General features: G+C 43.5%; 1 protein-coding gene across 6 annotated transcripts in view; it reads left to right on the top strand.

Moving 5' to 3' along the window:
* Window positions 1-398: 398 nt before the first annotated feature.
* The window catches only part of SLC5A11 (solute carrier family 5 member 11), a gene marked incomplete at both ends in the record, with an annotated part of 42,436 nt that continues 29,062 nt past the window's right edge, over window positions 399-13,772 (top strand). For 3 of the 6 annotated variants that reach the window (XM_082857202.1, XM_082857201.1, XM_082857200.1), the window contains 4 exons: window positions 402-536; window positions 4,545-4,616; window positions 9,511-9,615; window positions 10,815-10,874. In XM_082857202.1, coding sequence (XP_082713328.1) covers window positions 402-536; window positions 4,545-4,616; window positions 9,511-9,615; window positions 10,815-10,874 — 372 coding nt within the window. Of the gene's footprint in view, window positions 537-4,544; window positions 4,617-9,510; window positions 9,616-10,814; window positions 10,875-13,772 lie in introns of those variants that run through there. The other 3 variants (XM_082857205.1, XM_082857203.1, XM_082857204.1) reach the window with 3 other exon arrangements.

Here is a 13,772-nt window from a genome sequence, read left to right as displayed (position 1 = left end):
GAGCCTCTGACAAAATTGCTGGCTTGACTTTCACCCAGCAGTGAGGTACCTGGGGAACAGAGACTGACGCAGGTGTCTTGTTTTTCTCTCACTCCCGGGTATGTGGAAGAGGGTGGTGAAACATCTGTATTACTTAAATTGTGTATTCTTCTTTGTATTTTGCCAAGCGAGGGGTTGGATTGGTAAACATTAACTGTAGATTTGACGTGACTTCCTTGTAAATGTTTGCTGAGTGAGTGGGTGGATGCATCTGCCTTCCCAAGGTTGTCTCCTCCACGTGTGTCCTCTTGCTTGGATGTCCCAAGGAGGCAGCCACGGAGAGGGTGAGAAGAGTGGCACCAGGTCCTGGCATCTGACACGCATTTGCCCTTCCACAGGGGTGACAGAGTTCATTCAGGACCATGGAGAGCAGCCCCAGCAGCCCTCAGCCCACGCGGCCAGATCCCCTGGAGGCATTTCCCCAGAGGACTCTGGAACCAGGTGACATCGCAGTGCTGGTTCTGTACTTCCTCTTTGTCCTGGCCGTTGGACTATGGGTAAGCCAGGTCAGGGGGAGGGAAAGTGGCTGGGGTGGGGTGAGAGACTAGCTCAAGGTCACACAGTAATCAGAACTTTTATTATTTTTATTTCTGGCCGTGCCACACGGCATGCGGGTTCTTAGTTCCCCGACCAGGGATCGAACCCGTGCCTCCTATAGTGGAAGCGCAGAGTCCTAGCCACTGGACCTCCAGGGAATTTCCTAATCAGAACTTTAATTTTAAAGAATGCGTTGAGTATCAACTGTGTGTCAAGTACCTTGTTAGGCACTTTCATTCATGTTATCTCATGTAATTTGCACAGGTCGCTATGAAGAAGGTACTATTGCTATACCCCATTTTATAGATAAGAAAACCGAGGCTCAAAGAATTTAAGTTCCTTATTCTGTTAGTAAGTTAGGAGAGCTGGGGTTAGAATCCATATCCTTCACTTTGAAGCCCATGCTCTTTAAAATGTAGTTTTGTTTTTTTAAAGGCAGTGAAATAAAAACAACTTAAAATGACACACAGTGAAAAGTCTTACTACTACCCTTCCCTCCACAGGCAACCACTGTTATTAACTTTTTAGTACATTAGTGTATTTTTCCAGAGTTTCTTTAGGTAAATCCAAGCAAATATTAATGTGTATATTTCCCTCATTCTTAAATAGAAGGTAGCTTATTATACATACCGTTTTTTACTTTTCTATGTTTCACTGATCAGTGTCTCCTGGATATCTTTCATATCAGTATATGGACGCTTCTACATCTTCTTAAAAGTTGACCAGTACTAACACACCATTGTAAAGCAATTATACTCCAATAAAGGTGTTAAAAAAAAAAAGTTGCCCGGTATTCCATAGACGATCATACCGCAATTTATTTAACCTGTTTCTTGCTGAGGGTCATTTGGATTGTTCCCCATCTCTTAACACTGAAATTTATGCTGTAATAAACAGTCTTGGACACATTATTTTGGATGTATATAACTATAATGTAGGATAAATTCCCCGTACTGGAATCGTCAGGTTAAAGGATATATGTATTTGTAATTGTGATAGCTTGTGTCAAATTGCCCTCCTTAGGTTTAGTGCCAATCTGCACAAAATCATTAAATGTATGAAAGTCACATTATCACATCCACAGCAACACTGCATTGTCAAAGTTTTTCATTTTTGCCAAACTGACAGGGAAACACAATATCTCAATGTACTATCTTATAATCAGTGAGGCTAAAATAAACATCCTTACATATGTTTAAGAACCACTTGTTTCCTTTAGGTGAAGTATGGTTTCATATTTTTTTTCCATTTTGATTAAGTTCTTGCTCTTATTCTTATCAATTTCTAGGAACGCTTTACATATTAAAGAGACAGTAACTTTGGGATAAAGGATAGTGCAGAGGAGGTGCTGCTATCTGATTTTCAGGTCAAATGACTTGAAAACTGTAGCCTACTGAGGTGTCCCCACTTCAGTTTGACTATTTGTAGATCATTTCTCTACTCTTACCCCTTAGCTTTCCCTGCTCCAGATCAATCAGGGGATAAAAGTACTGGCCATCCCATAGACCATGGATCTGATATTGAGATGGGTGAGATGTTGTTAAGGGTCAGGGCTTTTAGTTATCTATCTATCTATCTATCTATCTATTTATTTATTTATTTATTGTCGCGCTGCACGGCTTGCGGGATCTTAGTTCCCTGACCAGGGATCGAACCCGGGGCCCCGGCAGTGAAAGTGCCGAGTCCTAACCACTGGACCGCCAGGGAATTCCCAAGAGTCAGGGCTTTTGATTCAGACAGGTTTGAGATCAGGATTAGGTGTAGGGGTAGAGTTAGGGTGAGGGTTAGAGTTCCTGGGAATCTATATTTTCACAAGAGAATTGGGAGACTCTGATGTATTACTAGTTTTTGAAGTCATGGATTTAGATGATCCCTTTTAGCACGAGGAGTTCTTTACTCTTGGAAAATACTTCCTGTGTCAGGGTTCAGCAGGAATGAGCCATAGTGTCTGTTTTCTATAGTAATATCATTTGCAGGGATGAAAAGATATCATTTCATGTCATCTCCCATCCAGTAAGACTCCTCTCACCAACACCTGCACCCAGAGGCTGGGAGAAGTTAAACCACTTATCACAAATAGCTACTCAGTGGTTAAAATGTCTCTGTTAAAGCACCTTTAATGCCAGGAAGCTCACTCCTAAAGAGCTCTGAAATCAGGCTGACCTAGGTTTGAGTTCCCAGCCTTCTGCTCTGTAGAAATATGGCACTACATACATGACTTTACTTCCAAGCCACAGTTTCTTCATCTGTTAAACTGGCCTGATGACACCAACCTCATAGGAGTTGGTGAGGATTAAAATGAGATGATGCTTCAAAATGCCTAGTATAGTGTCTGTCACATAGTACTGATGCTCAATAAATGATATCCATTGTGAGCTATCTATAGCTCATTGTGGCTTGCCTATACAAGCCATGAGTCTAAAACTCAAATGCCTAGGGGGATCTAGTGGGTTATTATACATCTGTGAGGCAGGGAGTGGTAGGGGCTGTGTTGACCTGAAGAGTTTATGTCTCCTCTAAGGGCATTCAGATGAAAATCTTCTTAAAAACCGTGGGTCAAACAAAATATATTTGATCTAAAAAATAAACAAACTAGTGAATATAACAAAAAAGAAGTAGAATCACAGATATAGAGAACAAACTAGTGGTTACCAGTGGGGCGAGGGAAGGGCGGGAGGAGCAATACAGGGGTAGGGTGTTAAGAGGTACAAACTATTATGCATAAAATAAGCTACAAGAATATATTGTACAGGGCTTCCCTGGTGGCGCAGTGGTTAAGAATCTGCCTGCCAATGCAGAGGACACGGGCTCGAGCCCTGCTCTGGGAAGATCACACTTGCTGTGGAGCAACTAAGCCTGTGCGCCACAACTACTGAGCCTGCGCTCTAGAGCCCGCGAGCCACAACTACTGAAGCCCGCGCGCCTAGAGCCCGTGCTCTGCAACAAGATAAGGCACCCAATGAGAAGCCCACACACCGCAATGAAGAATAGCCCCTGCTCGCTGCAACTAGAGAAAAGCCCACGTGCAGCAACAAAGATCCAATGCAGCCAAAAAAAAAATTAATTAATTAATTATTTTTTAAAAAAAGAATATATTGTACAATAGAGGGATATAGCCAATATTTTATAACAACTATAATGGAGTATAATCTTTAAAAATTTTGAATCACCGTATTGTATAGCTGTAAATTATGTAATATCACACATCAACTATACTTTATTTTTTAAAAATTATTTATTTATTTATATTTATTTTGGCTGCGGGGTCTTCATTGCGTCATGTGAGATCTTTTAGTTACAGAATGCATGCGGGATCTAGTTCCCCAACCAGGGATTGAACCCTGGGCCCCCGCATTGGGAGCGCAGTCTTACTCACTGGACTATCAGGGAAGTCATTTTTTTTTTTAAACTTTTTTTAAAACTTTTTTTTCAGAGTTTTGTACTTTTAAAATATTTCTAGTTTTTATTTTTTTGGACGAGCCACGGGGCATGTGGAATCTTAGTTCCCTGACCTGGGATCGAACCTGTGCCCCCTGCAGTGGAATCATGGAATCTTAACCTCTGGACTGCCAGGGGAGTCCCTCCATCTTTTTTTAAATTATAGTTGAGGGACTTCCCTGGCGGTCCAGCGATTCGGACTGTGCTTTCACTGCCGAGGGTCCGGGTTCGACCCCTGGTTAGGGAAATAAGATCCCACAAACTTTTTTTTTGCATGGCAAAAAAAAAAAAAAAAAAAAAAAGTGAAGTAAGATATTTCAGGCAAACAATGTCCATGGGAAGTATCGCTCAGGGACCTGCAAAAAAACCAAAAACAAACAAAAACCCAAAAACAAACAAAAAAACCCAAAATAAATTTGATGTCTGAGTCTGGCCTGCTGGACTCCCGGGTTACAATCTGTGGCCTAGACCATTTCGGGAGGTGTCTGATTGCCAACATTGCCCTCACCCACCCCTCTTCTTTGTTTCAGTCCACAGTGAAGACCAAAAGAGACACGGTGAAAGGCTATTTTCTAGCTGGAGGGGACATGGTGTGGTGGCCAGTAAGTAGTCTTTGGTTCAATTAAAACTACTTCTCAAAGACTCTTCAAGTGTTGACATTCTGTCTAACCTTTGCTCGCTCAGGACTCTCTGGTTCCATGTTGTCTGGAAGTCACAGTCTAGCCTAGAGAAGGCTTAGCTCCAACTCAAATTTGTTTGAACAAAAAGAATTCATCAGCTCACCTAAGGGAAAAGCTGAGGGTTGGTCTGGGTTCAGGTATGGCAGAGTATAGGGGCCCAAGTGATAAGTAGGACCTGGTTTCTCCCTCTGTTTATCCTATCTATCTATCTATCGTTTATCTATCCATTATTTATCTATCATCTATCTATTTCTATCTGCTTCTCTTCTTCTGGATGGGTGCTATTCCCAAACAGGCTCAACTTCATGTCAACAAGATGGCGGCCACTGCTCCAGACCTTTCATCCTCTCAAGTTCCAGCCTAGCAAGGGAAGAGCACCTGCCTCCATGGCAGTATCCCTGGAAACTATCCCATCTTTGATTGTGCCCCTTGCCCATCTCTGTGCCAATCACTGTGACCAAGGTAGTTTGATGTGCTAACTGGGTCACACACTCAGTGCCTAAGCTGCGGGGCATGGAGCCTGCTCTGAGGCATATGTGATGAGAAATGAGAGGGGCTAGACTCTGAAGGAAAACTGGAGAGCATGACTGGGGCAAGGTGGAATGGGTGTTGAGAACATAGGTAACAAATACAACAGCCCAATTAGTATTTTCTTTTCAAGGGCAGCTAAAGGCATTACTAAATACACGCACACACGTGTGCACACACAACATACACATGCACACAGACCTCTGCTTCCTGGGCCCTGAGTAGGGGATCAGGAATAATAATTTTATTCTTGATCTCCTAATATAAGTGTTAAATCTTTGAACTAAAAAGAGAGAAGACATCTCCCATTTGCAGGGAGTCCAAAAGATGTAGGATGTAAGATGCAGAGATAACAGGTATATAAGTTTCTGGTCCATGAGATGTCTAAAGACAATGACCAGTGTCCTCAAAAGCTACCAAAAATGAGCTCTGGATTATATATTCAACGAATTCATTTAAAAAATTCCCTGAGGACTATGTCCAGCAGTGTGCCAAACACAGCAGACATTAGTGAGCTCGTCTTCAACCTCAAGGAGCTTGTAATTTAGTGCAGTGTTTCCCAAAATATAAGTAATATGTGCCCCATGATTTTTCAGTTGTGCACAGACAGAGCATTAAATAACATCAAATTACTTAGTGAGAACATTATTCCCTTTCCTATTCTCTGTTAATCCTCCTGGTTACATAAAAGAAACAGTCAAAGTTTGGTACTAATAGGGTTTTACCAACCTTCCAGCACTGGCTAATCTCTGTGTTTAAAAGAGAATGCAGGGGCTTCTCTGGTGGCACAGTGGTTGAGAATCCGCCTGCCAATGCAGGGGACAGGGGTTCGATCCCTGGTCCGGGAAGATCCCACATGCCGCGGAGCAACTAAGCCCGTGTGCCACAACTACTGAGCCTGCGCTCTAGAGTCCGTGAGCCACAACTACTGAGCCCACGTGCTGCAACTACTGAAGCCCACGTGCCTAGAGCCCGTGCTCCACAATGAGAGAAGCCACTGCAATGAGAAGCCCCCTCACTGCAACGAAGAGTAGCCCCAGCTCGCCACAACTAGAGAAAGCCTGCGTGCAGCAACAAAGACCCAACGCAGCCAAAAATAACTAAATAAAATAAAATAAAAATAAAAGAGAATGCAAGCCTCAGGCTAAGTGAATTTGGTCGTCCAGAGAACCTAGCTAGAATTTAATAATTTTTTTTTCATTTTCATTTTATTTGTATGGTTCTCTTCTATGTAGAGCAAGTGATACTGATTTTCTACTAAAGGCTGTGGAGATATGTATATATATATATATATGCATGTACTATTATATTACTAATATATTGTATTAATATCTAATACATTGACTAAATAATATGTGATTCATGTATATGAGTTAAAGAAGAAGTCAATATAAGATAAAATATTAAGTAAATAGCAGTGCAGGTGCAGTGAACTTAGAGAAGGCTACAAAGGAAGTATTCAGTGACAGTTTTAAGAAATCCTGCTCTAGTGGTCTCTATGAGGAGTGATGCTGAGTTCCTAAAATTCAGTAGCAATACAGCAGCCCACCTAAGTATGCCTGCTTTCGCATGTCACTTCTGGGACCATTTCTGTGCTCATACTCCTTGGATGACCCTTCCCCAGGTCAAGAAGCAAAGGGAAATTTTGGAGCTTTTTTTGCTTTCTTCACCTAAGGAGAATGATGTCCATGTGAAGGAGATGTGGTTAGGAGTATGGGCTTTGGCTTGATAAAATGTTAACATCTATAGAAAATCAATACTAGTTCTGATAGGAATTGGTTATAGAGGTTTATGTGGTCTCTCACAGCCTTGGCCCACCTAAACACTGTCCAGGGGGCAGGTGCCTTTGTGCATATCCCATCATTTCATTTCAAGTAGCAGATGTCTGTCGCTGGTAAACAGAGTCTGATAGCACTAAACATTTGGATCACATTATGAACTGCTCTAGTCCACAAAGCAACTTCTGATTATAGTTTGGCTTCTCACGTAGCTTATCTACATGGAGAGGCTAGACAATTTGAATATCTGGTTGCATGCCCAGTTGTAAGTCTCACTGGAAATCAATTAGCTTTCTGCTTTTATGTGTAAATCTTAGGAGTTTTGTTAATCCAGGTCTGCCCCTGATTAATAAATCCATTTTCTCTGTAATTACTAAGTGAAGAAAAAAAAAAAAGAGAGAGAGAGAGAATAGGCTTTGGAACATGTACATTAGTTAGCTGTTGTTGCCTAACAAACCACCTACACATTTAGTAGCTTCAAACAGCTACAGTGTATTATTTCTAATGATTGCATGTTTTGAGTGGGTGGTTCCTCCCCCGCTCTTTAGAGTCACTCATGGAGCTGCGTCTAGCTGGTGGCTGGGAAGGGCTGGAAGTCCAAGATGGCCTCATCACAGATCTGGAGCTCCGGCAGGAGCTAGACTGGCTAGAAGGCAAGGACTTCACTCTCTCTCTATGCCTCTCATCATCTAATGGCCCGGCCCAAGGTTTTTTACAAGGCGTCTGATTCCAAGGGCAAAGATGAAAGCTGCCGAGCTGTTGTGTGTTGGCCTGGAAGTCACACAGTGTCACTTTCACCACATTATATTGATCAAAACAAGCCACAGGCCAGCGCAGATTCTTTATGGGAAGAGTGGAAAATCAGAGGAGCATGCAGAGTGGGGTCACTGGGAGTGGCAGAATAAAGATCTTTGAAATCTCCTCCTGCATAAAAGCCATGAGAACAGTGGCAAAATTGTCAAAATCAACATTTTCAGAACTCGGGAAATTGACCTAATGCTAGTATCCATCCAGGGAGCTTTGATTCAAGAAAAACAGCTGAATCTCAGTAAGAACAGGAAGTTTTGTGGGGGTTTACCTGGCTCTATTCTCATTCCCTTCTCTTCAGCTCTGCAGTAGTCTTGAAGGCCACTGGTTAGAACAGGATTGGATCTCTTTCAAAGTCCCATTCTCATATTATTGTCAGGTTTTTACCCACCTTGCAGCTCCCTGGAAAGCTTCCCTTGCACAACTTGTCTTTATTGGATCTGACTCAGTGATGATCTAGTGTGAGCAGCCCTTTACCCAGAGGCATTAGTTTAAAAAAAATCAGTGGCAATTGTTTGACATTGTAGCCGCCTGAGCTATAGCAATAAGGGAATTAAAATGGCGCACTAGATGGTATCTATTTAACATAAATAGTAATACTCCCTAAACTGAACTACAGACTCAACGCCATTCCTATCAAAATTCCAGCTGCATCCCCCCCTCTTTTTTTGCAGAAATTGACAGGCCAATCCTAAAATTCAGATGGAAATGCAAGGGACCCAGAAGAGCCAAAACAATTTTGAAAAGGAAGAAAAAAGTTGGAGGACTTATACTTCCCGATTTCAAAACTTACTACAAAGCTACAGTAATCAGGAGAGTGTGATACTGGTATAAGGACAGATCAATGGAATAGAATCAGATGAAAACCAGAGACCAGAAAGTCAATGGGAGGCACAACAGTCCTCTCACAGATAGCTCCCTCTCTGTCTCTTTCTCCCTCCTTCCCTCACCTATCTCTATCTCTGTCTCCATCTCGCTCTGTCCTCTCTTGATCTGCCTTTCTCTGCAAGTCTACCTCATTCTCCTCTCTCTCAGCAGAGTGGCAGTGATGAGTGCATAGCTGAACATGCTACTCACCTCCCCCATCTCCTTGCTACACACACACCTCCCTGGGTTACACACCCCCAGTCTAAGGGACCAGCAAATATGGTTTCCCAGTTCCAGATTCCCAGGAGAGAGAATGTAATTGGCCCAGCTTGGGCCAGGTGCCCAGGCCTGTCTCATGCAATCAACTGAGACCAGGGATTGTGGCCATCAATTACCATCTTGGCCACTTAGATTTCTACTAGAAGGAGGGCTCTCTTCTTTGCTAAGTTAGAAGCAGAGCTGGGGAATAACACAGGCTTCGTGATTCTCATCCTGAAGCACTTTCTACAACACCTGTCATCCTCCCTCCCCCCCAGGGATGCTGCATACAGTTGTTCAGGTTGTGCACTGCACAACCCTAGAGGGGACACAGTTCACATCTTAGGCATCATAGATATGTGTATTTGTTATGCCAGTTTTCTAAAGGTGGAAGTAAAATAGTCTTAGGGAAGAAGAGGCTTCTAATTTCTAAAAAGTTGCTTAGATGGGCTAGGGTTGGCCCTGCTTTCTCCACTTCTCCTTTTGTCTTGGTCTCTTTGGTGAATGGGAAGAACTGGTGGTGGGAAGAAGCTGCACCAGACCTTGGCTCCAAGATCTGATCTATCATCTCCCCACAGGTGGGTGCATCCTTGTTTGCCAGCAATGTTGGAAGTGGACATTTCATTGGCCTGGCAGGGTCAGGTGCTGCTGCGGGCCTTTCTGTAACTGCTTATGAATTTAATGTACGTATGTTACCAGGGCATGGACAGCCCACCCTCTACGCAATAGGTAGATCCTGGGGAGCAGTTGTATGCATGCTCTGCTCTTTTAAAAATAGAGTGGTGCTTTATGAAAAAGCAGACAGGAATCATCAAGGGCACCCCTAGTTAACAAAAATCAGTTTGATCTGCAAGTCCCAGGCCTCCCTGTGTTTGCTTGATGGGAGCCCATAAGGCAAATACACGTGTGAAGAAGGCTCAGAGTCTCTCCCACGTCGATGCAGAAAATAGAAGGTTTTGTGGGACTGGAGGGTGTTTCTGTATATTAGATATCAATTGCCCATCACAAAACTTTGTGGTTCAGTGGTTCTTGATCCTTTTGCCACCCACAGATACCCAAGAGATAAGACACACTCTTCTATGTAGCAGGATAATTTTCACTTAGTGGGAAGGGATGCACTTATTAATAGTGATCTTCATTTTCATAATGACTCACATTTTTTAAGCACTTACTCTGTGCCACAGACTTAAATACACCACATACATCATCATATTACAGGATTCAATTACAGACTAGAACCAGACTGCCTGGGTTCACAACTGGGCTCTAAAACTTATAAGCTGTGTGACCTTGGGCAAGTTACTAGATCTCTCTGAGCCTCATGTATAAAACAGAGATAATGATGATACCTGCCATACTGAGTCATTGAGAGGATTAAAGGAATTCATGCTTATAAAGTGTGCACAGGAATGCCTGGTGTATCGTAAGTGCTCAGTAAGCATCATCTCACTGATTTCCTTCCAACAACCCAGTGGGGGCAGTTATTCCCATTTCACAGGTGAGAAAACTGAGTCTCAGAGACCTGTATAAACTCTTCCAGCATCACCAGCGACTCATCAGAGGGGCCTGCCTGAACTCACAGGCTTGATTTAACCCCAGCCCAAGGAGGGGAGGGAACACAAGGGGACGAAGGGGGACACTCAAGGTTTAGGACACATAGCACTGGGGGCCACAAAGAGCTTCTAGTTCCATTCTGCCCTACTTCATCCCTGTGTCCTATTTAAACATGAAAATGTGACAGCCCAGGGAGGGTGAGCTACTCAGTAAGTAAGAGATGGAACCAGAGGCAGATGAGGCCAGGTTCCCTCTGGACACGGGGAAATCCACGCTGGCATCACAGTGTGGGAGGGAGCTGAATCCTGATTCCGCTTTTCCCCGGCAGGGCTTATTTTCCGTGCTGATGTTGGCCTGGATCTTCCTCCCTATCTACATCGCTGGTCAGGTGAGTCTGAGGGGGGTGGGGGTGCTATGGAACAGGAAGACCCTTTGGGAGGGTCAGCTTTGCATTCCCTCCCTCCCACCAGCATCCTTCCCTCCCTCCTGCCTGCGGACATCCATTATACCAGCGGTCCGCAAACTTTTTTTTAAAAAATTAATTAATTAATTAATTTTTGGCTGCATTGGGTCTTCGATGCTTCGCACGGGCTTTTCCCCAGCTGCGGCGAGCGGGGGCCACTCTCCGTTGCAGTGCGTTTGGCACCAGGGACTGGTTTCGCGGAAGGCAATTTTTCCACGGGAAGGGGGCATGGTGGGGATGGTGCAGGCGGTAACGTGAGCGATGGTTCAGGAGGTAATGCGAGCGATGGGGAGCCATGGGGAGCGGCAGATGAAGCCACGCTGGCCCGCCCGCTGCTCACCTCCTGCTGTGCGGCCCGGTTCCTAATGGGCCTTGGACCGGCACTGGTCTGCGGCCCGGGGGTTGGGGGCCTCTGCGTTAGTCCCTCAGAGGTCCCAGCATTAGTGTGGGATGATGCACAGCTGAGACAATTAGGAACCCTGTCCTTAGCATTTCCCACCTAGTGATGGACATCAAAGATACATGGGGGGCAGGGGCTTTCAGAAGCTGGAAGAAACGTAGGCTCAAAAAACTTTTTTTAATGCCAAAACACAAATGTAAAAATCGCAGTCTTTTCTAAATGTTTAAGCCACAACATATTACTGCTTTTAACACACACACACACACACACACACACACACACACACACACGTGCTCGCGCACGATTCAGTGATTTTTTTTCTTCCTTTGTACCCAAAACCATAATAATTGAGTTATTTCTGGCTGATATGATATGTCAAAATTTTTGTTACAAAATAATGCTGCTTTAGACTTTTTGAAAAATAAAGTAGTTAAAAAAATCACTTCTAGGGACTTCCCTGGCAGTCCAGTGGTTAAGACTCCATGCTTCCAAAGTAGTTAAAAAAATCACTTCTAGGGACTTCCCTGGTAGGCCAGTGGTTAAGACTGCATGCTTCCAATACAGGGGGCACAAGTTCAATCCCTGGTGGGGGAACTAGGATCCCACATGCTGTGCAGTGCAGCCAAAAAATAAAATAAAAAAATAAACTTAAAAATCACCTGTGATCTTACTGACAGCTTTCTGTCATTCATACCATCTAGACTTAATTCTATTTTAGACATTCTACTACACAGGGCAAGATATCATACAATATCATAGTGTTATTCATCAAGCAATAACTGATTTTAACTTTTTATTATAGAAATTAAAAAAAATACACAAAGTATAAAGAACTACTTAATGATCAGAGAAATCATTGAAAAAAAATCACTCCTTACCAGAAGTAGTGCAATCTTATGCAAAGGGCAGTGATGTAGGGGTAAATAACCTCACTTGGAGATAATACTGAGTCTAAAAGCACGATTTTTGGTGACTGGGGGCCTGGGTCTGCCCATACCCACCTGTGATCAGCTCCCACATAGACAAAATCTCTGGGATAGAACAACACTGACTGGAACTGAGGATCTCTGGGCCAAAGCATCAGCAGATATTTCTTGAGCACCTAGTATAGGAAAGAGTAAAGGATGGTGGAGATGTAGGTTAATTCATAGGTAGGGTGGCCAGATGTTCTCAGCTGATGGTTTCCATTTTCTCTGGGAAGTAGAAGACAGTGTCATTTGCTGAATGAGGAAGGAATTTGTGTGATCAAAGGTTAATAAGAGGCATGAAGATTTGAAATGACTTCTACAGTTTGTAATAGAAAAACCTGTGGACAACCCCAGTATCTCTCATTAGGGGACTGGGCATCTGTACTGTGGATATCATGCTGTGAAAAGGGCTGAAATTGACAGAGTTGTGCTGCTGTGAAAGGATCTCCAAGCTCTGTTGTTCAATAAAAAATTCCTGTGACTCTAGACATTCTTTGGGCAACATTTTATTCAGAGAGAAGATTAAGCCCATATTAGATAATAAATGCCAGAGTGCTGAAAAAAGATAAAAAGCTACCCAGTCTATTTTTATTGGGCAATAAAATAAACACAGACAAAATTGGTAAAGCACAAATGTGCAGCTTAACAAACTACTGTAAAATGAACACCCAGATCAAGACACAAAACAGGGACTTCCCTGGTGGTCTAGTGGTTAAGAAAGACTCCCTGCTTCCACTGCAGGGGGCCCGGGTTCAACCCCAGGCCAGGGAAGTTCCACATGCTGCATGGGGCGTCCAAAAAAAAAAAAAAAAAGACACAAAATATAACACTCCCCCACGTGCCTTTAGCAGATCACAGATGCCTTCCTTTCACAGTGACTTTCATTGGACTCACTTCTTTACTTTTCTTCACAGTTTTAATTGGGCATACCTAAACAAGATGGTTTAATTGTACTTTTCTGGAAAGATATATACATAGAATTGGGGGGGTTACATTCTTTCCTTGCATGTAGCTGGTGTGTTCATTTCCATTGCTATGTAGTATTCTGTAGTATGACTGTACCCCAATATATTTGTCTATTCTTTTGTTCGTGGGCATTTAGGTTGTTCCTAATGTTGGCCTATGATAGACAACGCTGCTGTGAACATTTTTATACATGTCCCGATGCACATAAACAAGGTTGCTCCTAATGTTAGCCTATGATGGACAATGCTGCTGTGAACATCTTTTTTTTTTTTTCGTTATGCGGGCCTCTCACTGCTGTGGCCTCTCCCGTTGCGGAGCAACAGGCTCCGGACGCGCAGGCTTAGTGGCCATGGCTCACAGGCCCAGCCACTCCGCGGCATGTGGGATCTTCCCGGACAGGGGCACGAACCCGTGTCCCATGCATCGGCAGGCGGACTCTCAATCACTGCACCACCAGGGAAGCCCGAAGGTGGATTTTTAACCACTGGA

Source organism: Leucopleurus acutus (assembly GCF_964270905.1).
Source record: "Leucopleurus acutus genome assembly, chromosome: 16".
Taxonomy (NCBI): domain Eukaryota; kingdom Metazoa; phylum Chordata; class Mammalia; order Artiodactyla; family Delphinidae; genus Leucopleurus; species Leucopleurus acutus.
The sequence above is the reverse complement of the archived record's forward strand: the minus strand, read 5'-3'. Positions and strand labels throughout refer to the sequence as shown.